General features: G+C 39.8%; 2 protein-coding genes and 1 long non-coding RNA gene across 3 annotated transcripts in view; 2 read left to right on the top strand and 1 right to left on the bottom strand.

Annotated features, from left to right (window-relative positions):
- Positions 1-7697, top strand: part of LOC128353273 (pleckstrin homology domain-containing family A member 5-like) — a 267029-nt gene extending 259332 nt beyond the window's left edge. The window contains exons 29-32 of the mRNA XM_053313967.1: positions 396-506; positions 2504-2649; positions 4111-4277; positions 7574-7697. Of these exons, the coding sequence (XP_053169942.1) occupies positions 396-506; positions 2504-2649; positions 4111-4277; positions 7574-7608 (459 nt within the window). The 3' untranslated portion in view covers positions 7609-7697. The remainder of the gene's footprint in view (positions 1-395; positions 507-2503; positions 2650-4110; positions 4278-7573) is intronic.
- On the bottom strand, positions 5085-8840 carry LOC128353282 (uncharacterized). Its single transcript, XR_008320840.1, has 3 exons — positions 8682-8840; positions 7587-7692; positions 5085-5282 (listed from the first exon to the last, which is right to left on the bottom strand). It is a non-coding gene; the product is annotated as an uncharacterized LOC128353282 (long non-coding RNA).
- Positions 8841-13674: 4834 nt separating this feature from the next.
- Positions 13675-26322, top strand: aebp2 (AE binding protein 2). Its single transcript, XM_053313969.1, has 8 exons — positions 13675-14255; positions 22632-22869; positions 23085-23192; positions 23412-23598; positions 23694-23818; positions 24101-24168; positions 25679-25792; positions 25879-26322. The coding sequence occupies exons 1-8, from the start codon at positions 13732-13734 to the stop codon at positions 25889-25891; spliced, it is 1377 nt and encodes a 458-aa protein (XP_053169944.1). The 5' UTR covers positions 13675-13731; the 3' UTR covers positions 25892-26322.
- Positions 26323-27330: the final 1008 nt, after the last annotated feature.

The raw sequence follows: 27330 nt of genomic DNA, 5'->3' as shown, positions 1-27330 counted from the left end.
TTCTGTGGTATGTCAAACTCAGAACACATATTTATTCTTACTTTACACAGACTTTAATCTTTTATTTTACTTTTATTTTGCCTTTTTAATCTAGTTTAATTTAGTTAAGTGCTCTATAAAGTATATATATAAAGTTTGATTGAGTCTTTTTCTGCTATTGTTTTGGTTTGCTATGTTTTAATTTATTTTATTCCATTTTCCTTGTTTCTTTCTCCACCCTTTCTATAACATGATGTAGGTGCATTCAGTTCACAGAGTTCACAGGAGTGGCTCCAACTTGCTTTGTCACTTACTCTGATTAATAACATACACACACACACACACTTTTTTTTCTTTTTTTTCTTCTCTGGTGACTGGACAAACCGTTTATGACATGATTCTGTTTCAATCTACAGGAGGCGCAGAGAGCGGAGGAGGTGAAAAAGGACAAGTGTGAGTCAGCGCAGCAGGACAGGAGGGACGTGACCCTGCAGAGTGTGAAGGAGTCCAACAGCATAGACGACGAGGTACTGTAGAGGAGACTGCACAGTCACAGTGGACACATAGACTTGTTATAATTCAATCAGTTCCCACAGAGTCGGTTCATTTTTGTTGATATTGGTTAAGCTTGATTCTCTCGATCCAAACCGGTCGAGGCAGATGATTGTCCACCTAGAGCAGGGGTCTCCAAACTATTCCACAAAGGGCCATGTGGCTGCAGGTTTTAGTTCCAACCAATCAAGAGCACACCATTTGACCAATCAGCTGTCTGAAGACTGAGATCAGCTGATTAAATGAATCAAGTCTGGTGTGCTCCTGCTTGGTTGGAATGAAAACCTGCAGCCACATGGCCCTTTGTGGAATAGTTTGGAGACCCCTGACCAAGAGTCTGGTTCTGAGGGTTCTTTCTGTTAAAAGGGAGTTTTTTCTTGCCACTGTCACCAAGTGCTGCTCATGTGGGAATGTTGGGTCTCTTTAATTTAAATTGAAAGAGTACAGTCTATACCTGTGTGTAAAGTGCCTTGAGATGTCCTTTGTTGTGTCTTGGTGCTAATTTGACCAATTTTTACATTTTAAAGCTTTAAAAATAAATATACACATTTCCTTTGATGGACTTTTCCCTAATGTGACCCCAAATATACAAAAATGTAAATGAAATGCATCTTTTTGTTATTTTTTGTGAAGCTGATACACATTTTGTGTATAAAAATGTCCAAATTTGACTTGTTTTAATCAGAAAACTCAAAACTCAAAAATCAGCATTCAAACATATTCAATTCTTCATATTCTATAAAATGTCTGGACCATAAAATATTGATTGCAAATGTATTTGTTCTATTAATAAATAGAATAAACTCTTCATTTAGGGTTACTCAAACATTAAATAATGACTGATGGGATTTATGAATGTGAATTGGTGTAGAGATTAAATATGAACAGTATGTAAGGGTTAAGTGCTCTGCTACCTTCATGCTGAATAGCTTGTTGCAGTTTTGGCGCCATTGACAAGTTTTTGTTAAGCTCTAAGATGTTGTTTGGCATCCAGATGTATCTCAGTGATGCATTCAGTCAGTGGACAAGGATAGGTATAACTGTGTATCATCCAATTATGATAACATGTGAGGACCCAGTATTGATTCCTGAGGGACTGTCAACATTCCCACATGTAAAATTCCCAACAGACATAGAGGCATAAACTGTAAGTGTCCTTGTGGATTTCAGCTGGGAGTAAATGGGTAATTCCTGCAGTGTGACGAGGCTGCAGGATTCAGCAGGTGGAGGAGAATCAAAACATTCCTGACACACTTCTCAGCTTTCAATGTTAAATTCTTCATCTGTAAAACCCGGCCCTGTCTGCCACACAGCAGCTAATCGGCCACTGAGGCCGTAACATCTCCGAGTGTAATCTGGACAATAACAGAGGATTTATGGAAATGTGGAGGAAGCCAGGTTGGCTTTAAGGGGTTTATCTGCTGGATTCAGCCAGGACTGGGAGCTGGGTCTGGGCTGCTCTCCAGTGTGATGCCACCCCAGAGTTCTATGTAGAACATCCTCATTCCTCAGCAGTGAAAGTACAAAATTTACTTCTTCATTAAAAAATCTCAAATACTGTTAATTATTTTTTTTTATTTCCTGTGTGCTGATAGAATTGTATTCATTATTTCTTTCTTTATTTCAAGCTCTAAAATTGTCATCTTAAGCACTTAACAGGATGTGACGGCACACAATTTAAGTCTTACTGACATAATAGAAGTCTTGCACTGCAGTTTATAACACGGACAGCACATTTAGAGACTAAATCCACATTGCTAAGCAGAAAAGGGGTTACAGCTTTAAATAAAGAGACCTGAGTAATTCTGTACAAATCTGTACAAATACTGGTTTTAATGAGCAATTCTCAACACTTTGTTTAATCACAGCAATGCAAAGCACGCTAATCTTTTTTTATCGATTTTTAATTTGTGTATTTTGTGTGTGTGTGTGTGTGTGTGTGTGTGTGTGTGTGTGTGTGTGTGTGTTTCAGCTGTGTGAAAGCCAGAGGGTAGTGATTCTGGACCTGGGCACGGAGCCTCAGCGTGTAGCACTCGTAAACCTTCAGCCCTTTGAGGATGATGAAAGCAGAGAGCAAGATCTGACCAGCTCACCTACAAACACCACCACTGAAAACAGGTGTGTGTGTATGTGCGTGTGTGTGTGTGTACGTGCGCGTGTGTGCGCGTCAGCTGGCGCGTGACTCAATTCTAGGTCCCAAAACTCTAATGACTCCAGTTAATAGTGATATCACCCAAAGGAATCAGATAGGAGAGCTCCAGAACCAAATTTGGTTAAAGGGATTAAAGGCAGCACATAAACCACCACGGCAGACTGTGATAGACTGAGAAACCTGTCAATCAAAGCAAACATGCCCCAAAACACAGTTCAATTTGCAACTGCATTATCTAACTGTTTTGGCCTCTTGAGGCTTTTTAGCTCTGCTATTTCTGGGGCAGAAAACTAAAACAATAAGCTGCAAGAGGCTAAAAGCTCTTTTAGAGTGAGGGAACTGCAGAATTCTTTGTATTTGTGTCAATACAAGTGCCCTCCTTTCACATGACACAAACTCATCTGATCTATTGTAAAAACAAAAATATGAATGACTTTAATATGTCTCTGGGTTAACAATGACTGTCAGAATCATACACTACAAGAGGTTAAATTAACTGTGACTTTTGAGTTTGTGCTATATTGATCACATATATGTTTTATGGTGAATAGATGTACTCATGTTTGTTTGACCACTGTGAACATGGTCATGTTCAAGGTGCTGGACTAGAAAAGTGAATAATTGCTACATCTGTGTCTGCCTCAGTAATACACTACTGAGTGAGTTTGTATTCATAATCGGATGTGTATCGATTGTAGTGTCCGATATTATCGGCCGATATGAGCTTTTCACAGATATATCGTATTGGTGTATATCTTTTCAGATATACGCCGATATGAAAACTTTTTTACAGAACATATAATGCAGAAATTGATGATTGTGGTGATTTAAGTACAGTGTCATTACGTAGTTTGTCCAGCAGAGCGCACTTCGATTCCATTGTTTAAAATACTGTCAGCTCTGTCAGCATCAGAGCTCATGGTTGAGTCAAGCTGTATCTCAACAGTAGTTATAGTTTTACATGAATGGTGAAATATTGATAATGACATTTATTGATAAACAAGAAAAGAAGCATTTCTGATTGGAGTTCAATCAATTGAAATAATGACTGATACTGTACAGTACTGATATTTATTTTGCTATTTTATTTTTATTTATTCTATTTTGTCAGAGTTAATTTTTAGAAATGCTTCACAATGTTAAATATACTTCATTGGTTACTTGTTTAATAAAGCAGCCTCATATCAGTGCAAAATCAATAGGTCTATTTTCATTCCAGTTCAAAAATTCATTATATCGATCACATATCAGTTATCTGTGAATTTTTCCACTCTAAAGTTGGTATCGGTATCAGTTTCAAAAATCCCATATCAGGCTCTAATAGATTCATTTTTGTGGCGAAACAAATGATCCTAAGCATGCAAAATACAATCAAAAAAATGATGTCAAGTTTTCATGTCAGAGTGTGATGTTGTTTTCGATTGTAGCTTCCAGACTCCTGAGCCCGAGACACCGAGCCCAGAGCCTAAGGAGGAGGAGGCAGACATGACGCAACAAACCACCAGAGAGGAGAAGCTGGAGAAGAGTCTGGAATCCTACAACCAGCTAACATCAGACGACAAGAAACACAACAACAACAACAACATGTTGGCTTGTAAGTGCACATGTAGCCTTCATAGTTATAGCATCTATGTTCAAACTACATTTCATAGAAGGCCAAATACAGTCTGTTACCTAGTGTGGATTATGTCTTTTAGGTTATTTCTGTGAAGTGGTAGAATAGTAGGAGTAGGAGGGTTTACCTGTATATTCTACACTTAAACATGTTGGATTGATTTAGATATTCTTTCAAATAAATATCCTAAAATTAGTCTTCTCTTAGGAAAAATAATACATTATTATAAAAAATTATATAATAGAATAACATACCTGGCTGTGTAGGAAAGACTTTTTACCATAATGTAGGGACATATATCATTACAGAAAACAGAAGAGTAAAATCCTAATTATAGCCCTGCACACAGTTGTATCTGATAGGGCTAATAACAATGTTTTTTAGATACATTTCTTTATAGATTTAGCTATTTTAGGCCATGTATAATAAGGAGAAGTGCATAGCATAGAGGAGAAAGTTCTTAGAAATTAAAATGAATTAAATAACTGAACATTTTCCAGACGATACAATATAGAATATAGAAGCACAACAGGTATTTCTGTTTGTGTGCAGATTAAATAAACAAGATACAACTTGTTAATCAGTGAGCTTTCAAGGTTTTGGGAGGTGTATTTTTTAACTTTGGACAGATCCAGGCTAGTTGTTTCTGTTTCCCCTCACTTTCAGTTAGTCCAGGAGTGGCTTGATATCATTCTCATCTTCCTCTTAGAAAGAAAGCAAATACACACAGTTTCCCAAATGTTGAACTATTTATTTGAAGCTTAATTGCCACCTGCTGTTATTGTTTTGTTTGTCTGTATCCAATAGCATAAATCATACCAAGCAGCTCCCAGGAGTGTGTGCGTCAGTGCCTTGCTCCTTTCATAGTGTCAGTATAAGAAAGCTCCCTGTGAAGTGTCAGGAAGGTGAATCCCTGCTGCGTGCCTGCATGAGACCTCAGCTTGTCTCCTTTTTCCATCCTCCTCACCCACACAGCAGCTGCTCCTGAGGAGTTTAATGCACATCACAAATGTGTGTGAAGTTTACTTAAGACAAATCAGACAAGTCAGGAAAGCCATTTGCAGCATGTTTCAAACGTATCTTACTTTTCATCTTTCTTGGCTATGTGAGACCAGACACAAACAGTCTATCCCCATTTAACTGACATTCACAGATTTTTGGTCTTTCCGGCAATACTTTATGTTGACTGTTGAGATTTCTTTCTCCCTCATCTATTAGAACGACAAATGCTAAATAGACTGTACTTATATAGCACTTTTCTAGTCTTTTTTTGACCACTCACTCACTGATGGGAGGGGCTACCACAAAGGTTGCCAACCTGCTCATCAGGAAGGATGCTAACCATTCACACCAGTTAAGTATCTTGCCCAAAGACACATCAATATCTGGACTGGATGAGCCGGGAATTAAACTTCCAATCTTCCTATTTGGCACCTGGTCAGAATGCCTCCTGGACGCCTCCCTGTGGAGGAATTCCACGCTTGCCCAACTGGTACGAGACCCCGGGGCAGACCCAGAATACACTAGAGAGATTACATATGTCTATTCTTGCCTTGGAATGCTTTGGGCTCCCCCAGGAGGAGCTGAAGGGTGTTGCCAGAGTGAAGGATGTCTCTCTTTCTTTACTCCTTAGTCTGATGTCATCACAACCTGGTTCTGGATAAGCAGCTGATAATGGATGGATTGATGGCTTATTGTGTTTTGAGTCATTGATGCAAGTATACCTCAAGAATGTGGAGATTTGAGACTTTCGGTCACACATTAATGATGACATAAGTATAACAACAGCAACAAAACTGCAGAAGTACAAAACTCCTTGTCAAATTCCTTCTGTGAGCATGTACATGGACAACATCTGCTTGTAGGCCTCAGCTGAGCAGGCAGCACACTCTAGTGGTTCAATGAGAAAACTACACATACTTTCAAATGTTGGGATCTTAGGAGATAGGCTGAGATCACATTCAGTGATTATTATTTCTTGCCTTGGGTATCAACAGAGACATGATTAAATTTTAAGGAGAAGTTTGAAAGGTGTGACACTCAGCTTGAGTTAGAATTAAAGTGTCAGGTTCTGTCTTTGTGACGCGGCAAGGCGGAGATTGGCTAAGTCTCAGCAGGTTTGTGCTGCCAAAATGCTTTCTGCTGTCAAAAAAGTATTGTTAAAGCTGCTAAAATTAACACCAGACAAGACAAAGTAGCAACCAGCTCGGAGCTAGCAAGCTAAAGAGCCAGATGTTGTTCTGAGGAGTTGGTAAAGACTAAAACAGAGCGAAATGGAGAGTGAACATTGGACTTGATTTAATATATATCAATGTTCTGCTGCCCCCAAGTGGCCAGAAAATCAGTTATTGCAGGCTTAAAATGTTAACTATATTCACTAATACAAAGTTCACTCTACTATCTACCATGCCTGATTAAACAAGTCCATGTGGGCTTTCCATGTGTCAACACATGTTAACACTTCCATGTTCTCAAAGACTAGCAAAACTACAGAAAACCTTAAAGCGGGTGAGCATTAACTCAGGACTTTGTATTTAAAAAATCTACTATAAAAATCAGTTATACACGCCCTTAGGTCTTGACATACAGATTCATTTACCAGCGTCTGTTCCACACACAAGGTTCTAGCTATGTAGAGCTTTCAAAGACTGCTAATGCTAAGAAAAGTTGCAAAAATAAGAACATTAGACAGGAATCCCATCTTTTGGTTATTATGATTAGAACGGCCTGACATAAAAATAGTGCAGGTCCAATGTATGGTAGAGTACACAAATGAAACCTTAAAAATATGGCATCTCGCTTCTTTAAAAGCAGTCTATCAGTCCAACTTTGTATTAAATCTTTGAAAAGTTTTCCCTACATTATTTTCAATCAGAAATAATCAGTTTGTTTTCATTTGGGAGGCTGTAATTCAGGAGGTAGAGCGGGTCGACCATCAATCGGAAGATTGGCTGTTCAAGTCCAAGCTCCTCCAGTCCACATGTTGATATGTCCTTGGGCAAGATACTTAATCTCACATTTCTCCCGATGGCTGCGCCTACAGTGTATGAATGTGTGTGTGAATGTGACTTATAGTCAGTGATTGAAAGACTAGAAAAGCGCTATATAAGTATAGTCCATTTACCACCTCAAAAGAAGGGTGCAAAGCAGGGAAAAAACAAGTAAAAACCTAACATCACCAATATAATTTGCATTCATCACCAAGAATCATGATCATCTCTGTGACTCACACACTCATTTCCCTTCCCCCTCACTTCTTCTTCCCCACCCTGCAGCCCAGACGTTCACCTTGGTGAGCAGCGACACGTGAGCGACGCCCGGCCTCGCCATCCAACAACGGCGTCCTGTAGAGCCCAAATGTAGCCAGCCTGCACAGAGCATGCTCCACGGCTTCCTGCGTTTACAACAGAACTACTTTGATACTACTGTTACATGCCCACGAGGAGACTGAGAGAGATGACAGCCCTGCAAACAGACTGACCAACACACAAGACGGGCAGCCATCACATCCAGACAGAGAGAAAGGCAGATGTACTGTATCTTTAGCACCTGTTAGATCTGTCCATACTGAAATGTCCCTGAGCAAAATATTATCCTGTACAGTTATATTTGTCCCAAAACATTTCTGCATAATAATGAGGTTGTGAAATGGTTTAGTCACAAAGAAAATACAAATTATGTTACTCTCATAGCTGACATACACCTGAGCAAGCCCAGAAATGTGCTTAGAAGTCTGGAGAGTTGTAAAATATGTGACATTTTAATACATTTTTGGGTCCAAATTAGTTTTCAGCTGTTCAATACTAATAAGACAGTTGTTATTGAGGTCCAATATTGAAACAGAAGGGGTGGACTGAGGGAAAAGTTGTTTCTTTGATTACTTTAACTTCACCTTATAGTGATTCTCATTGCTACAGTCTCTGACAGAGGTGAGTGTTTAATGAGGAGTGTCTGTTAGCGTTATCTGTTTCAGCCAGCATTGTGTCAGTTTTGATGAGCAGAAATGTTCAGAGAGTTTTTTAGAGATTTTAGTATCTAGTACAGTTTTAAATATTTATTGATGGTATATGATTGAGCACAGATGTAGTTTGGCAAGAAAACCACGCTAAGTCACTAACACGTAACATGTCAAGGCTGTCCAGTACAACTACAGTCTGCATGCCACTGACTAGTTGGGACAGCAACTGCAATTTTAATGCAAAAATCTAAAAAAAATTATCAAATGTGCATAACTACTGCATAGATCAGAGGCACAACTGCTGAGCAATATGATAGTTTGCTCATCAATACATGATGGTGGGTTGTGTCACTTCTGACAATAAAATTTTAAAAGAAACAACTCCTCAAGTACAATAAGAAACAAGGATTTACCAACATATGTACTTGGTTTTGTGCAAATACCCTGCCTGTATATTTGGACCAGGTGTGGAGACACCTTTAGCTGTCTTGCTGAAGGGTAAATTAACAGTGGCGATACTATTCCCAATGTATTTCGATCATATTTGCAGGAGAGGGTATTGAGCTTGGTCAGGGTTGCTCCTTGTCACCCATCCTGTTTGTGATTGTTTTTTATGGATAGATTCTCTCAAAGCAGCCAGACTGGTGGATAGTGTGATGAAGTGACATGGTACTTTGCCGAAAAAATGGTGTTTTGCTCAATTCGGGTTAGGAGCGAGTCACTGTCCAAAGGGAAGGAGATGTCTTGTTCACAAGTGAGGGAAGGTGGATCCCGAGATTGTCAGAGGGGTTACACCAAACTTTTGTAGAGAAGATCTGAAGGTTTCAACCCTCACCTATGAGCTTTGAGTAAGAACCAAAAAAATAATAGTGTCCGAAATTAGTTCACTCAGCATGGATGCTGGGCTTATACTAAAAGAAAGGAAAGGAAACTCAAAAATCTGCACCCTAGTTGCGTCTCTTTAGAGGTTTTCTTGGCACATGGAATGGGACGAGGTAGTCAATTGCTACAACACACATTGTAGAAGAAAATAATTTGACTCAAATGCTAGCTAGTCTGGGTGCTGGCCACAATATAAACTCAGTGTAGCATGTTAGAATTTAGGGGTTAGGGGTTTTGCCGTTTATCCAGTCACGGTGTGTAAAAAGTAGTTAACAGTGGACAGATAATCCTTTTTTGTTTGGCTGTCAGACGCTCCCATCTAGTCAGATAGCCCATTGTCTAATATCACCAAATTACACTATGTGCACAATTATTAAGCAAGTGAGTTTTTCTATAAATATCTTTTTTTTATTCTACGCACATTTTCCAACTCCAAACCTTGAATGCTTATTGGATTTAATCATTGTCAGCTGATATATATTTGTGTAATGAGAAAAGCTGTGGTCTAAAGTGATTAACATCTTTATAATGAGGTATGCATGACTATTAGGCAGCTTCATTACCTCAGGTAAAATTGTAAATGCCAAAAATTTTAAAATACCTTTCAGACAGATGCAGCACTCTTGAAATAGCTTAACTACTGAAGCGTGACCACCGGACAATCAAATGTTTTGTTGCAAATAGTCAACAGGGTCGCAGAAAATGCAGAAGGTGGCAGTGCAAATGAACTGTAAAACACTTGAGAAGAATTAAACACGACGCTACCGAGAACACATCATCTTCCAGTTACCAGGTTCCCAAACTGCAACCTAACTGGAGTACCCACAAGTACAAGATGTCAAGTGCTCAGAGACATGGCCATGGTAAAGAAGGCTGAAACATGATTCACAGGTTGAAGCATCAAGATTGGGCCAAGAGATTGCTTAACACGGTGAAGGTTTCGAGGACATATAAAATGGACTCTTAATGGACCAGATGGATGGGCCTAGGGCTGGATCACTAATGGACACAGGTCACCACTTCAATCAAGTGCCAGCAAAGTGAAGAAGGGGTACTAGTGTGACCTCTTCAGGTTGAAGATGGACTGAAAACCAACTCCCAAACCTACTGCCAGTTTTCTGGAAGATTCATTCTTCAAATACTGGTGCAGGAAGAAATCCTCAACATTAAGAAGGTCATTGTCCTTATGCAGGCCATCACATGCATCCAAGTACTCCACTGCTTGGCTAGCCAGCAAAGGCCCCAAAGATACCCAAATAAGAACCTGGCTCCCTTCCTCACATGATTTAAATCCTATTGAGAACACGTGGGCCCTTCTCAAACATGAGATTTATAGCGAGGGAAGACAAAACACCTCTTTGAGTAGAACTTCGGAGGCTGTGGTTGCTGCTTCAGGCTGTGGTTGCCGCTTCAGCGAAAGTTGATCGCGAACAGAACATAAAACAGACTCCATGGATGGAACATTCATGGCCAAAAACTGGTGTCTATATTGGTCACTGAATACTTTCGGAAGGCCAAGATTTTTTATTTAATGTCATTTTGTGTTATTTATTTGTTAGACTTAAAAATTGAGAATAAACAAGTTGGGAATATTTATTTTTTTAATGTAGTTGCCTAATAATTCTGCACACTAATAGTTGCCTAATAATTGTGCACAATTGTATATTCAAGGCTCAATAACTTTTTGGATTGACTGAGAACTTTGCATTCTTTCAACAATACAAATTAATCCTGAAGAATACAAAATGAATTAATTGTCTAATAATTGTGCATGCAGTGTATTCTAATCCTCTTTGCGTGGCCACACTAATCTCTGAAGAGACACTATAAATATATACAGACTTAAACCATTTCACAACTCGATGTATGACATGTTTTGGGGGTAATATAACTCCATAGACTTTGTGTTGCCAAATACATACACACATGTCAATATACAGAACTTTTGATACCTTACTAAGTATTAAAGTCATCTTAACATTATAACATATTATAATTAGAATATTCTACTGATCTGGAGGAGGGATATTAGCTGTTACTGAGTTGCGAATACTGCTGGAGGTGAGTGTACAGCTGTATATAGGAGCACTTGATATGTCTCACCGCAGATGGGCTAAGCACCAAAACTCAACACACATGCAGTGCTTTACTTTAACCCCAAAGTGACCGCCGATGCTCTTCTATTTTAACCCGCTCTGATTTTTGATTATTTGTGTTGATTTGAGAACGAAGGCTCCCTTATCGCTATATTTTCACTCCTTTTTGCACCTGCAACATAATAGATTGTCCTTCATTGGATATACATATATAAATATATAGAAGTATATATGAAAAAAAAGCAGATTTCTACTTCAACAAGGTGCCACTTCATGCTGCTGTTTTTTCCCTTTTTTTGGACAGAACAAACTATTCTGCAGAAGTTGCGATTATTTATGTTGAGCAGATGTCTGAACCTCTGTCAGACGAAACACACAGTATGTGAATGTTTTTGGATTTCCCGTCTGCTTTTTTCAGTTGTGTCTCTTGTTTTTTTTCTGCCTTTGGTTTACATTACCTTGATGATATACAGTAAAGAGGCTGAAGACATGAAGCAGATCAATCGATTTGGGTTTGAATCTGTTCTAGGTGGAGGAGAATCAGAGAATAGCACATGTACGAAGCAATAAGTAGGACTTTGGATCTCCAGGACATAAAAGAAATTTAAAGAGATGTATAAACTGTAAAAAAAAAAAATTTAAAAAGAAAAAAAAAGAAAACATAATTTATGTACACACTGAAAAGAAGAAGAGCGAATATTATAACTATAAGAGGTTATTATTAATATTATTAGGGTCAATATGCAAAAAGTTCATACCCCATCTGTTTTATATCATGTGAAATAAATGTTGATGTTCTTAAAAACATGCTTGTAGCTGATTTTTTTTTATTGCTGTCTGCATGTTATTTAATCTGTCTTTTTGTCTGATATGCTTGGACTAAACCTGTGGGTCCCAAACCTTAAATACTGTATATTTCTACTCATGAATCATCAGTACAGGTTATGGATACAAGTTGTGGGATTTTTCCATGTCAGATGGGAACCCAATAAGAAGTGAATATTTAATACTGAAGGTTAAAAAAAGGATATAGTATGAATCTGTCAAACATGTAGGATTATAACCACAGTGGTAGACGTAGGCTAAACAGTAAAATCTTCCATCTTCAAAATGATGAGGTGTTTGAGGTTTGTGTAAACAGATACAGAGCTGACTCACATTAAATGGGTGACAGTGCAACCAATGGACCAGCAATCTGCACCATTCACACATCTGCTAGATTGCTACACTGATAAATAATGCACGAATGCTTTCAGCTCTACTTGAAAGTGGACATTGAGATGATGAGCGTTCATGCGTTCATGAATCCACATTTAATTATTAAGTCAATCAGTAAATAAATTGGCACCCTGCAAAAAGCTAATTTATACTTTTGCAATGATGTATGTGCATGCAAATAAATAAGCTTTTTTTTTTTTTTTTTAATCATCACAACCACTATTATTACTATTATCAACTAATCAACCAGCTGCATATGAGGTATCAGTTATTTTGTAGCCTTAAAAACCAACTATTTAGGAACTGAAGATGGAACTTTTTCTGCATCTGAAATCAGGCAGCACAAGAGCAGGGCCTCATTTCAATGCAACAAGTCGGCCACTGTGGTCAGCACGTTTCAGAATATGCACAGGCTGAGTAGAGTCAGTGGTAGTTTAACATAAAAATGTATTTGGAACAGTTTTAAAGTCTAAACTGGTGTGAAAACAGTGCCGGTGCCTTCACGAATATGCACCTTGCTAGGATAAGAACGTGCCTTTTCAGCACTTTTTGAGTTGGATCATTTTTCTGTTTGTCGGAACACGTGGAGCTGCGAGGCCACAATGCCAGAGATCGTCTATATTCGCGAAGATGAATCGTCTTTTTTATTTAAAAAAGCAGATCTGTCTTTTACCCAACCATTTCTAATTTTGTCCAGCATATCTTTATATTTGCTTTAATGAGATATTCTATAAAGTTAAAAAATAATGAATACGAAAGGAAAACATTAGGTAACCACTGTACATGGGACAGGCTTAACTAATTTCAAGGGGCCCTGATGGTAGATTTGCTGAATCAGTAACCTTTTAGCATAGGCTTAACTAGATTAGTATGTATATATTTATTATATAGTTTTATTTGTTTACACATATTTACGGGTATCAACAGATTGCACTCAGATGTCAGAGTCAGGATTTTTTTCTATTAGTGGGTGTCAAAAAGACATACGTATATAAAGCCTAAATTATGTGATAAGGTTGAATGGAATTCACAGGAACTGTTGTCTTCACATGAATCTGTTTTGAGTTAATATTATAGTTATTGGTGAATGCAGGTTTAGGCAATGAGTGGATCATCTGTCTGAATAGATGAGCTTTGGCCATGCGGAGCCCCGACGTCACTACAAACCCCCTGCTGTGTTTTACGCTTGAAGCGGAGAGTGTGAGTGGAGGAAGAAGGGCAGTCTGGGCCAACTTTTCCAGTCAAACATCACAAATATAGCTTTTCTCGTTGTTCGAAAATGGCTCAAATAACGAGCGACGGGGCCGAACAAGATTCTCAACCGACGTCGGATCAAAACGGCACCGGGGAAACGGCAGAAACCGGCAAGGAGGGACAGGCCGTGCCGGACCCCAAACAGGAACCGGGCGACAACAACGAGAACACAGTGAGAATGGACGTGAGCAGCGGTCGCGGTGTGGCGGAGGAGCACGGGGACAACTCGTCTCCCGGTCCCGACGACGACAAAGAAACGGCTTCACCGAGCGAAGAAAGGGACGACGGTGAAGGGGAAGCCGACGGTAAACTATCTGAACCGGTAAAAAGTCCCGTACAGGGGAGTTTGGCGAGTAGCATTGATTCCGCACAAGAGGGCTCCCGGGTGCTGAAAGAAGAACAAAGAGAGGGGGAGAACGTGTCCTCCTCACCGCACAAAGACCGCACAAAGACCGCGGAGAAGCCCGAGCACGGCACCAAACGACGGGCCAGCGTGGAGCTCACCTCGTCGGATGGAGAGCCGCTCAGTCGGATGGATTCGGAAGACAGGTCTGTGGAAGTAGTAGTAGTAGTATGAAGAGGCCGTTTATACAACAACTGAGATGTTATGTTATGTCACAACACGAAGCTAACTTAAATATTTTTTAAGTGTTAGATTAAAATGTAAAAAAAAAAATTTCCTCCGCCGGAAAATATAGTTCTTATCTTTAAATGACTATGCTTGTGTATGATTTAGCTGATTATAACTCACCTGTCTGCAGGAGAGTGGTGTCTCTCTTAATATCAGTGTTCATCTTAAATCTCCAGCTGTTTTTATTTAATATAAATTATAATACGAACAAACTAAACTCAGTTTGAATGACCATTTATGATCCACACACTCCACAGTGAGAAACTTTACCTCACATCAAACTTCAGCTTAGTATAACAGCTTAGTATATGTAAGTGATGTCAACATATAAAGGTGACATGTTCACTTGCTTTCCAACCTGAGCTATATGTAGTACAGTTAGGACAGGAGGGATGCATTGTCTTGCTCAAGGGCACATCAGCTTGAGTAAGATGATTGCAATCCTGGAGGTCAGTTTATCACATTACACCCCCCCCCCCCAACTTTCTTTTCCTTTTAATACTCTGTTTCCATCCACCTGTTTTTCAGTTTACACTGGAATCAACCTGAGTGGAAACACCAGAATCGGAATATTGCCAAAAGTTTATTTACTATGTTGAGATGGAAAAGTCCTAGATTCTAGATTCAATGGAAACAGATTCAGTGAATAAATCATGATGTGTATATAAAAAATGTGGCTTCAATGTGCACAGAAGAGACAAAAACAAAAGATCAGTGTGGAGTGATGAGGACACTAACATTCCTCATGTGAATACATGAAACAAACAGAAATATCAGGTTTCCATCATGTTTTCCTCTTTTCATTGGGATTTGGTTTTGACTGCATTGCTTTGTAGTAAACAGCAAACACACCACACCAAAGTGGCACCAACTTTTTGGCAGCATTGTGTTTGAAGATGTAAAAATTTGGGGACGAAAGAAAGGCGAAAAATGAGTAAAGCGTGAATTCTTTTTTTTAAAAATGTTTTTACATCCTCTTAATCATTTGCAATCTCATGTTTATCCTGCGGTCTGTTGTGAGGGTCTGTAGCCTCATGTTGGGAACCTCTGCTACAGGACATCAATGGATGTCCGTGCACATGTCTGGCACCAACCTTGTTTTAATTACTAGTGTCATCAGCATAACCTCATTGATTGATGTATTTATGCTAAAAAGTTGCATTTCCTTAATAATCACATCTTGTTTTAATTGTAAAGTTCTGTAAATAATGATAAATGACCAGAGTTAGGAAGTAAATATGGAAAAGAGCGTGCAGGCGGTCGTTGTTAGAAAGCAGATGTTTGCCATGTGGGAGTATTTTTTAATACAAACATCACACTTCCTGCAGCTGTTTCCTGGTAAAAGTCCTTCCAGCAGTTTGAATTGATTATGGGGTTTTTGTTAACCAGGAAACAGCTGTGGGAAGCATCAGGTTATCACTGAGGTCAGCTTGTTGGAGCTAATTGAGGTTAAAAGATCTTAGTTTGGACGTTTCTCTGCTCACAGGTTAGTGGTAAACAGGTGATGGAGAGCAGGTGCTTGCTGTAGTTTTGGCTAATCTCAAATATCCAGGTGATAAAGTGATCAATGCTTGTGGTCCATAATGTTAGATAAGCTGTTACACACTCTGGATGTGTCTGTTCATAAGAAACAGTGCTGATAAATGACGAGGCCTGATAATAATTAGGTTATCGACTTATTGTATAATAACGTAATCATCAGCATCATCATGTCTATATATGGACTTATCGTATGATACATGGACATGACCTTTGACCTCAGTATTGCCACACTTCATATTAGCAGCTAAGAGACTATTCATGTCACATTGGTTAAACAAGTAGTGTCCTCCATTCCTCACTGTGTATGTCCTGAGTGGAGACTGTAGAAGAATTAAAGGTAAATAACTCTGTCCTCAACCATAATGACAGTGTAGCCCCCACTCTCCAATCCCACCCTCCACCCCCCCCCTTACATTATTATATAATTATTTCTGAGACAATATATCGTCTAATAGAACTAGTAGACATAGTAGTATATGTTACTTTATACTTCTGTTCCATTACAATTCATAGGGAAATATTAGATGTGTCACCTCACTGCAATGATTTAGTAGTATAAGCTTATAAAATACAATTAATTGGTAAATATTGAACTAGTGTTGCCCAACCTCTTTGATATGTGCCCCTTTTCACAAAAGCAGTATCTGATGTAATGACAGTAATGCCCTCCTTAAATTATTATACTATTATATTATCATTATATCAGTGGTATAAAATGATCTTCAAACGACAATAATATTATTTATCGTGATTATTTCTGAGACAATATATCGTCCAGTAAAAGTAGATATTGTGACAGGCCTTGATGAAGCAACACTCTAACATCAAAGTGTCAAAGTTTCCCTCCAATAAAGTCATGTAAGTGATCTCTGTTGACCAGTGATAGTGAAGCTGAGTGGTGAACAGGTGTGTGCGTGTGCACAAACACGCTCCGACTGTCTGAACTTTCCCTCCAGACTCCACCGACAGAGTAAAAAGAATTGAGAATGAACTGATGTCACTACGCTTCGCAACATAAACATCAATGATAACAAGCAGGTGTGAAACAACTGAAACTAACTGTGCACACCTACACTGCTGCTAAATGAGCTGCAGTGTGATTACCAGCACAGTCCACACTGCTCATCTACTCAGTGTGATTGAGTCTGATCACAGGAAATGTAACACACTCTTTTCTCATGAAATACTCTGCAGTGATTCCATATGTGCTTATTGTTTTAACCATTTAAAAGCATCACTGTGTATTGTGTCATCTAGAAACAGCTGACGTTAGTTGCACATTTGCCGAGCGTGTAATCTGAAGGGAAACGGACCCCCCCCCCCCCCCCCCCCCGGTTTTTTGGAAATCCCGCGGTTAGCATCACAACATGTGCAGCCTGTACCACGCTGGTTTGAGTCACGGTGCTTGCCACCTACACTGCTGCAGTTTAACCAGTGAATAATAGAAGAGAGGCAGATGAGAGCAGCACACACACACCTGCTGTTAACCGTGTTAGCACAATAATCCTCCGTCTGCATTCCTCTTTGATATGTCTTTTGATGTTTAATGCGTTGTGACATGGTTACAGGATGACTACGCTGACGGGTATTTCCTTTTTTGTGAGAAGTCTGGGTGTGAAAGTAGAAGGTGACTGACATGAATGAGTGACATCATCATATACAGTGTGTTACTGTACATCCTCAAAAGCCAACAGAAGCCATTTACTGGTAACTGTCACATTAACCTGCTTTTTAATGGGTTCATCCAGTCATTAATAGTGTGTGTGTGTGTGTGTGTGTATGTGTATATATATGTATGTGTGTATATATATATATATATATATATATATATATATAAAATGAGGGCAGGTATTTAGTAAGGCTGAGTGATATGAGCAGAATCAAATAGCACAGTATTTTTGACCTAATACCTCCATATCCATAATTAAAAAATATGACAAACAATGAGATTTTTGCTACATAATCATCAGTTATGTGGATAAAATGACTAAGTGGGTAAAGGCAGATAATAGAACAGTGTGTTGAGCTCATAAAATAACATTTTTACTGTAAAGCCGCCTTTAAAAGCAGGTAAAGACACTTATTCCATATCACCATGTTACCATATTCAAAATTGATATCTATAAAATATCACTATTGATGTAATATTGATGTATTACCCAGCCCTAGTCTTCACTGAATTTCTCAGGGTTAATGTGTTATAAAATATTAAGCGTACTATGATATAAACCAAATAACAGCAGCACATCCTCACAGTGGAGAGGCTAGAAGCAGCACTGATCAGCACTTTAATCATGTTAATCAGTAGCTGATAATATTCTGTTGCTCCACCCAACACATCTACTCATTGTTCAGCTCTTACAATAGTTACTACACTACTACTACATCCATCCAGATGTTATATGGATATGTGGGTTTTCTCTACCAGGATGTCAGAATTCATGTTGTTCATGATCACACACTCTAATTTGAATTCTTCTGAAATGAAATAGTGTTGAGAAGCAGGATAAGCATTTGATCTGCTTTATTATAGCAGATACTCATCCTTTAAAATATGCCTGGATCAGCACTTCTACTGATCCTTAGGACAAGCTCTGGAGCACTATATACAATAATAACACTGAACAGTATGTGTGTAAGGCTGCTACAGTACACAGGAGTCGTAACATATTGTCCTCTTGCTTAATCTGATGACAAAATATGTGTTGTGTTCCTCATTCCTCTGAAGTCATACTGCAGACAATAAGTTTCCAGCTGTTTGAACAGACTGATCTACAGGCTGTGTCTGAAGTCACTCTCTATTCACTGTCACTACTCCCTGTAGAATAAACACTACATCAAAATATCAAACACTAACTAATCATCCTTCATCAGATATAGAGTCATGTGATCTTTAAAATGTGGAGCAGACAGTAGTGTGCATACTATGGACACTACTTTTATGTTCCATGGTGGAATATTTGAAGGCAAAATATAGATGAGAAATTTACACACTCAGCATTCTGACAGTGGAGGAGGGTAAATGTAGAGCACTGTGTAGTAAATAAGGAGGGTCTGAGTGTGTGACAGTGTGGGCTTATTACTGTGATGTGTGTGTGAAGAATACCGTGGCAACAGCTGAAAGCTGACATGCTTTAGTGTCCTTGGCCGAAGTGTCATGTGTTAGCGTCAAAAAGTGACAGTGAAAGCTTGAAATAGCACACACACAATTATTGAACTATACCATTTTAGTGTTAATATGACATTTTTCTTTATTTACATATAGTCCAGTGTTCCAGCTCATCATTGTCCAACAGGTCAGACTGAGTTTCTATTCAGATGGATCTCACGTTGCTCTTTCCCACAGCTTCACACACAATGTGAAACTCATTTCCACTGAAGCATATCTCAACTCTTTCACAACCGTCCAATAGAGAGACGCCTGTTAGAAATGGAAGAAGTGACATGTATCAGCTCACCAAGCAAATAACCTGACTTAACACACAGTATTCCATCAGCACACACACACACACACACACACACACACACACACACACACACACACACATAAGATAATGATAAGCACAGTGGGAGGAAGTGTTGTAACTGCCACCTAGTTTTGTCTAGTTAACACTCCTGGATCTGACTTATTACTAGCACATTACTTTAGGTCAGACGCTGCTGTGACCCTCCACCCTCCACCCTGGGGCCTGGGGCTCCAGCAGCTGCTCACCCAGCTCACACTCACCCTTTTTAAGCAAGATTATACAGAAATTAACACTTTTCTTGATTTTAAGTGACTATTTTGATCAATCTCAATCAGGTCTCTGTGCCAATCACAGCACAGATGACTAATAAAAGCTTTAAATGATATTTGTTTTAATAGTGATGGAGGCAAGTATCAGTTTCAGTGTTTCCAGATCTTATCTTTTGTACCGTTGATGACAGTTTATTGTTACATAGACTGGAAAACCGTGTTAGTTATTCTAGAGCAATTTAAAATAGCTGAATCATACTCGGAGGGGGAAATTCTATATTTTATCACTGTTGGAAAGCAAGCACCCTGGGGTGTCCTCAAGGTTCAGTGTGTTTAACCTGTACATGCTCCTACATGGCCACATCCACCAGGACAACAACCTTACTGTCATAGTTATGTTGATGAAACATATAACTGGATTTCTTGCAGTTAAACAAGAAAAAAAGATCTTTTTAATTTAGTAGCAAACATAAGAGGCTCAGGTTTGCCGCTCACTTAAAGGACAAGACACTGAAAACAAAAGAGCAGCTTTGTGATTTTGTGTCATGTAAAAGGAAGAACAAAATCAGCATTTTATAAATGTCAAGAAAGTCATGACAGAACAATATTTGGAAAACCTGATTCATACTTTCATCTTCAACAAAATTGATTACTGTACTGGATTTGTGACAGGACTTCCTAAAAACACCATCAGGTACCTGCAACTTATTCAGAATTCAGCTGAAGGACTACAGACCAAAACCAAAGTCCACATTATCCCAGTTCTTAAATCTCTACCCTGGTTGCCATGGAGCCACATAAATAGATTTTAACATTGTATTAGTTATTTCTACACGGACATGGCCCTGAATATATGACCAGCAATGTAACCCTGTGAGACCTCCCTTAGTAATGTCCAGGACAAAATCTAAATAAGGAGAAGCAGCTTGTAGTTATCATGCAGCACAGTGTTGGCACAGAGAGCAGCAGAGTGAGACCTCTGTCCTCCCTCCTACTCTCTGCTGTAAACACACAGAGCTGTTAGAGAGCAGCTGTCTCCCCTGCTCTCATTGCTTGTTTTTGGCAGAAACACTCTTGCTCTCTGCCTGATTTTTGGATGGTAGCTGCTTGCCTCACTGTCTCTCTCTCTCACACACACACACACACACACACACACACACACACACACATACACACACACACACTCTAACACATTTGAGTTCAGAAATACTGTTTAAAAATGTTTTATCCCTGTTGTTTAGGCCCAGCAGGTGTTCTGATGGAAACCGTGGTGGTGTTTAACGTTGTGTTGTGTGTACAGCAGCTTGAATCTACCTCTGTGTATGAAATGTGCTTTATAGTTAAACTGGCTTGCCTAATGAACTCATCTGCAATCACACATATCAGTGTTTTAGAGCCACTACATAATAACTCAATGATAGATGTAATCATCAGGTTTCATCCACTACAGCTGCTCCACTATTTATTTATGAGCCATGTATTTCAGACTCCAGTAGGAGTGTTTGGACATTGTTGTGTTAATTGTCTCATTGAAGAGATACACTTTATTAAAAATAGAAAATAGAATGCACTGGCTGCTTTAATGCCCACTTGGCTGCTTCTCCACTGTTACTGATCCTGCTGTTGTGGCAGCTGGAAGACTTCAGTGTTACTTTTGTTCCCACACGGCAGAGTGGCGTGTGCGTGTGTGTGTGTGTGTGTGTGTGTGTGTGTGTGTGTGTGTGTGTGTGTGTGTGTGTGTGTGTGTGTGTGTGTGTGTGTGTGTGTGTGTGTGTGTTACAGTAAACGTGAGGGCTTAGTCCTCTTGTAGGATGTTGTAGGCTCAGCCCCCACAGAGAGTCAGTATGGACAGATTGATCAGAGCAGATGGTCAATTGGCTCGGCCCACACACACACAGGCACACGCACACACACAGATTTCAGGTTAAAGTGAAAGAGCTCCAGTTATCTTGTGATGAGCTAGTTTCAGTTCAGTGGAGAAAACTTTAAAATGAAGTAAAGTCCTGTTTGAGACTTAATACAGTGTGTGATAACTGTTACTGTTCCTATCAATCAGTGTAGCTCAGGTTTATCAACACATGAATGATGTCTGCACACACACACACACACACACACACACACACACAGCTATCAGCTGTTTTTAATGGTATTCATAAAACTGAACAATCAAGGATTTTATTAACATTGATAAGCTTCATCAGCCTCACACAGCTGCAGTGAGCTTTAGACTTCAATACATGAAACACAGTTAGTGATAACACACGTTTAAATTACTAGTATTAATGTCATAAACATGTAAACAATACCCTAATAAACTCAAATAATTAACATTTAAAACATAAATATAATATAATAATATAAAATGTTGTTTCTCTGTAAATGAGTGATGTAAAAGCTAAAAAATAATAAATGTTAATAGATTTTTGAGACTGAACACTGAATAAGACTTTTGTATTTTAAATGGCTTCAAATTAATCTCCAGTATTTTTTTATTCCGCTTGTTTCTGCTGACTCAGCATCTGTGACACTTTTACATGTGTTGACTTAAACTTAACTCTAGTCTTATTTCTTACACTCTCGTACACTGCTCGACTAGTTCTTTCTTCTCTAGTGACACACACACACGTCGCCAGTCATATTCCGTGTGTGTGTGTGTGTGTGTGTGTGTGTGTGTTGACTCACCCATTCTGCATCACTGTGTTAATATTGACCTCTTATCTCACCCAAACAAGCCAGAGATTCTTAGTGGCTTTATTCAACATGTGCTTGCTGCTGATTTGGAATCATTGACTGTGTCAGAAAGCTGATGACTGTTTCCGTGTTGAGCCATCACACCGTAACACTCACACTCACACACTCTCTCTCTCTCTCTCTCTCTCTCTCTCTCTCTCTCTCTCTCTCTCTCTCTCTCTCTCTCTCTCTCTCTCTCTCTCTCTCTCTCTCTCTCTCTCTCTCTCTCTCTCTCTCTCTCTCTCTCTCTCTCTCTCTCTCTCTCTCTCTCTCGTGTGTTCTCCAGTATCAGCAGCACCCTGATGGACATGGAGAGCACGGCGTCCAGCGGCCGCTCCACCCCGGCCATGCTCAACGGTCACGGTGGGGGCACGGTGGCGGGAAGTGGCGGGAGCTCGGCGGCGGCGGGCGGCAAGTCCCTGAGTTACACGTGCTGCTGGGATCACTGCCAGCTGCTGTTTCCCAGCAGCCCCGACCTGGCCGAACACATCAGAGCCACACATGTGGACGGACAGAGAGGAGGGGTGAGGGTTACACTGTGTGTGTGTGTTCATGTTGAAAGGTGGAGACTGACAGTTGGAGTTAGAGTGTAATCTGAAACCATCATTAAATGAAAGCTCATGTAGGAATCAGTGGACAGATGTTAACTGCTGGCTGGAAACTCTGTGACAGCTCAGGCCTGTCTGTGCAATATCAAGAGAGAGTCATGTTGATGTTAATGTGTGTGTGTGTGTTGCAGGTGTTTGTGTGTCTGTGGAAAGGCTGTAAGGTGTACAACACACCGTCCACCAGTCAGAGCTGGCTGCAGAGACACATGCTGACACACAGCGGAGACAAACCATTCAAGGTAAGAACACACACACACACTTCATGTCTACCATATCACACATCAGTACCTGTCTTCACTCTGATAGCTTGAAGTGTGTGTGTGTGTGTGTGTGTGTGTGTGTGTGTGTGTGTGTGTGTGTGTGTGTGTGTGTGTGTGTGTGTGTGTGTGTGTGTGTGTGTGTGTGTGTGTGTGTGTGTGTGTGTGTGTGTGTGTGTGTGTGTGTGTGTGTTCCTGCAGTGTGTGGTGGGGGGCTGCAACGCCACGTTTGCCTCTCAGGGGGGGCTGGCTCGACACGTCCCCACTCACTTCAGCTCGCAGGGTTCCTCCAAACTGTCCAATCAGGGCAAAGTGAAGGAGGAGTCTCCGTCCAAAGCCGGCCTCAACAAGAGACGGAAACTGAAGAACAAACACAAACGCTCCCTCCGTACGTACAACACATACACTTTTTATTTACACATCCTTACACACACATACAAAGTTTTAATGAGTCATGTTCATAATGACTTTTGTATTTTGCAGCTCGACCTCACGACTTCTTTGATGCTCAGACCATGGACGCCATCCGCCATCGAGCCATCTGCCTCAACCTGGCAACACACATCGAGAGTCAGGGCAACGGACACAGTGTGGTGTTCCACAGCACGGTGAGCTCTCTCTCACACACACTCACACACTCTCACACACACACACACTCATACACACACACACACACACACACGGTATGCAGCAGACCTCCACATATAGTAGTGCAGTGATGCATCACTGGATGAGAAGCTTGTAGAACAAGAGCACAGAGCTGTGTGTTCACCAAGCTGCACTTTGTACTGTATGAAGTGTTGTAATGGTTAGCTGAGTGGGAGCTGAGCCTCAGTCAAATGTAGTGGAGTCATGAGAGATCATTCGTGTGTGTGTGTGTGTGTGTTCAGGTAATAGCCAGGAGGAAAGAGGATTCTGGGAAAGTGAAGGTCTTGTTGCACTGGACACCTGAGGACATGTAAGTCATCATTTTCTCTCTTCTTCTACACCTCTGATCACACTCTCCTTGTTGACCTGCTCCAAACACAGTGAGGTCCTGATCAGTCAGATCAGCTGTTTGAAATGTTTTAAGTGACAGTGAAGTTTTTAACTTGCTGCTTTTATGTTGCACTCTGAGTTTTACAGCATCCTGACAGAGAGCTGTCAGACTTAACCAGCCCAAGTTACCATGATTCAGAGGTTGCCTAGCAACAATTTAAAAAAGCAGCTTGCTGCATCTTTTTTTAAATTATAGGCTACAACAAACAATGCAGTGTGTGTGTTTGCTCAGTCTGATCAGGACCTCACAGCTCACATTAGATTAATTATCCAGCTGTAAATGCTGACATGACTTCATATATATAGTGTAAACACTTTTAGTTGTAGTTATAGACTAACATTACATACATGAACACAAGTTTGAAACTGTTTCTTGAATGATAGTCGGCCATGTTAACGATTATCACTTAATTATTAACAGTGAATGAAACACACTGGATGTTCTCCATTATAAACCATGTTCAACACTGATGTGAACTGTTCAACACACAATCAGCTACATAATAATTAGCTCAAAGAACAGAAAGTAAACACTAAGTTAGTTGAATGATAAATTCAACAACACAATATAATGACTTCATCTGATACTACAGAGCTCTGACTGTGATGAGTCTGTTCAACAACCAGCCACAGCTTTACCAAAGCTCATTCATGACATCAGACATATTTAACTATTAACATTTCACTAGAATTGCTGCAGTTTAACTGTAAGTAAACTCTAACTGTTGTATAAATGTAAAGACATGCTTCAGTCTGACTGCTTCTATATAAACTAATGTGCAGACCTGTTGACATGATGCGCTGATGTGTTGTTCACTGTAGCTAATGTTAGTCCAGCTGCTGCAAACAGCTGCTCAGCTGCAGCAGACAAATCTTCATCTTCATTTCTTCTCATCTTTGAACATTTCCTTTGTTTAAAATGTGTAATCAGAGCGGTGTTTGTTCTGGATGTTTAACACTAAAGAGCCTCACATAGCTGCCAAATAACAAGTGAACATAACACAGTGAGCAGGTGAAGACACGCTGCTACTTTGTTCTATTTGAGGGGGGGGGGGGGGGGGGGGTAAATGTTACAGTTAGTGTAGTAGTCATTAAACACACCTGTAACCCAACCTTACCAAAGAGGAAGAGACTCCCCCTGGTGGTGCAGCAGTGTACTGTAGATAATCCCTCTCCTGCATTCAGTTCATATATTTCAGTTGAATTATTAATGACAAATAATGAATAATGGTTGTATATACTACACACTGACAGCAGTCTGAGTCTCATTGACAGAGCCAGCTCTACATCTACTGCTGCATTCTAGGCTCTGCAGCTGTGCGCTCGTCACACAGAAGGAAACATGAGTATGATATTCGATGCAGTGTACAGATGTGAGCTTTGATGCAGTCCATGTAAACGCGTTGTTTAAATCTCTCCCTGTGTGTCAGACTGCCAGATGTGTGGGTGAACGAGAGCGACAGGCTGCAGCAGAAGACCAAGGTCGTACATCTGTCCAAGCTGCCCACAGACACAGCTGTACTCCTCGACCCCAACATCTACAGGTGTGTGTGTGTGTGTGTGTCCAGTGCTTCAGGACTTCTTGAACAACCTTGATAAAGATGTCTGAACGTTTGTATTTGTGTTACAGGATGTTCTTCTAACCACCTCCAGAGGAACTCCGTCTGTTCCTGCTATTAACCACGAGTCCATCTGTGCGTCCCTCCTCTCCCGCTCCTCCCTCTCCCAGAGGACCCTGGGAGTGTAGAGACGTGTTTCATGGCTGTGTGAAGCCTGCGTTTAGGTGCTGAGTTTACTGAGGACATTTAGGGGGAGACGTTGCTTGTTTTAGGTAACACGACTAGACTGAAAACTAACTGACAGAAGTGTAACTGTAGACACATGTAGAGAGATGCTGTCTTTGTAAATACTTGAGATTTGTAATATATTTTTATACTTTGAATTTTTTACTGTACTGTAGATAGATGTCCCCTTTTTCTGCCAAACCTTTTAAATAGATGTTTTAAAAACTGATAATAATGGTCACGTGCATATAGCTGGCATTGCTTTTGTTTGATGTCATTAAACTTTTCCAACTCCACACTGTTTATCACTGCATTTATGTAACACACACACACACACACACACACACACACACATAAATAAGAAGTACATTTTAAAGAATGCTGAAGCCTCATATTACAACTTTTACATATATTAATGGAAGTACATGTGGAGGGGATTTTGTGTTCTTTCAGTGTTCACTCTGCCATCTGATCACTGCTTCAAGACAGACTGAAGAAATGTGAATCTGTCCTTTAGGTCAACACAGCTGCTGCTGTCATGTTATTTAGTATTACAGAGTACAGTGTAGACCTGTTCTGTATGTAAAGTGCCTTGAGATGACTTTTGTTGTGATGATGTCATAAATTCAGTCTAATCTTGAGGACAACATAGCTGACATAAATGATCTCAATGAATCAAAGGACATAATGTGGTTTAAATGTGATGTTGGAAAGTCTGGAACTGTAATTGGACTGTGGAAACAGGAAGTTTAGAATGTATGGATCTCTACAAGTTCTGATAGGTGGAAATAAATTGTATCACCTGACTATCAGGTGTGCTGCAGTCTCCTAATGAACCGCTGCTGCAGAGAGCAGGCTGAGCAGGAGGAAGCACATGAAACGTTAGAGTATATAAATACAGTATATATGATGTCACCTACACTTGCTGTGTATAAATAGGAATCATTCTGCTACTTGCTTGATGAAGTTTCCTCTTTCTCACATTTCCTCTTTGTTCATGCGTGTCAATTTTTAAAGCAGCTTCACTGTTTATCAAATGTATTCAGATATTAAAATATTCAGTTGTCCATATGAACACTGAAAGGTAATAAATCAATAAATAATGTAAAGTGTATTTAACTATCCTCAGAAAACCTGCTTTACACTGGAGGTCTGACACAGGCAGCTATTTAGGTGCTTTATGGAAGAAACTGCTGAATTGCATTATGGGAAATGTAGGCTGTCGCTGGTTGAGTTTAATTCAAACGTTATGACAGTTTGATATTTATAAATTGCTGCTGTACTCTTCATTTGAGACA

The sequence above is a fragment of the Scomber japonicus genome, chromosome 23 (genome assembly GCF_027409825.1).
Source record: "Scomber japonicus isolate fScoJap1 chromosome 23, fScoJap1.pri, whole genome shotgun sequence".
Taxonomy (NCBI): Eukaryota; Metazoa; Chordata; class Actinopteri; order Scombriformes; family Scombridae; genus Scomber; species Scomber japonicus.
This window is presented reverse-complemented; position numbering and strand designations above follow the sequence as displayed.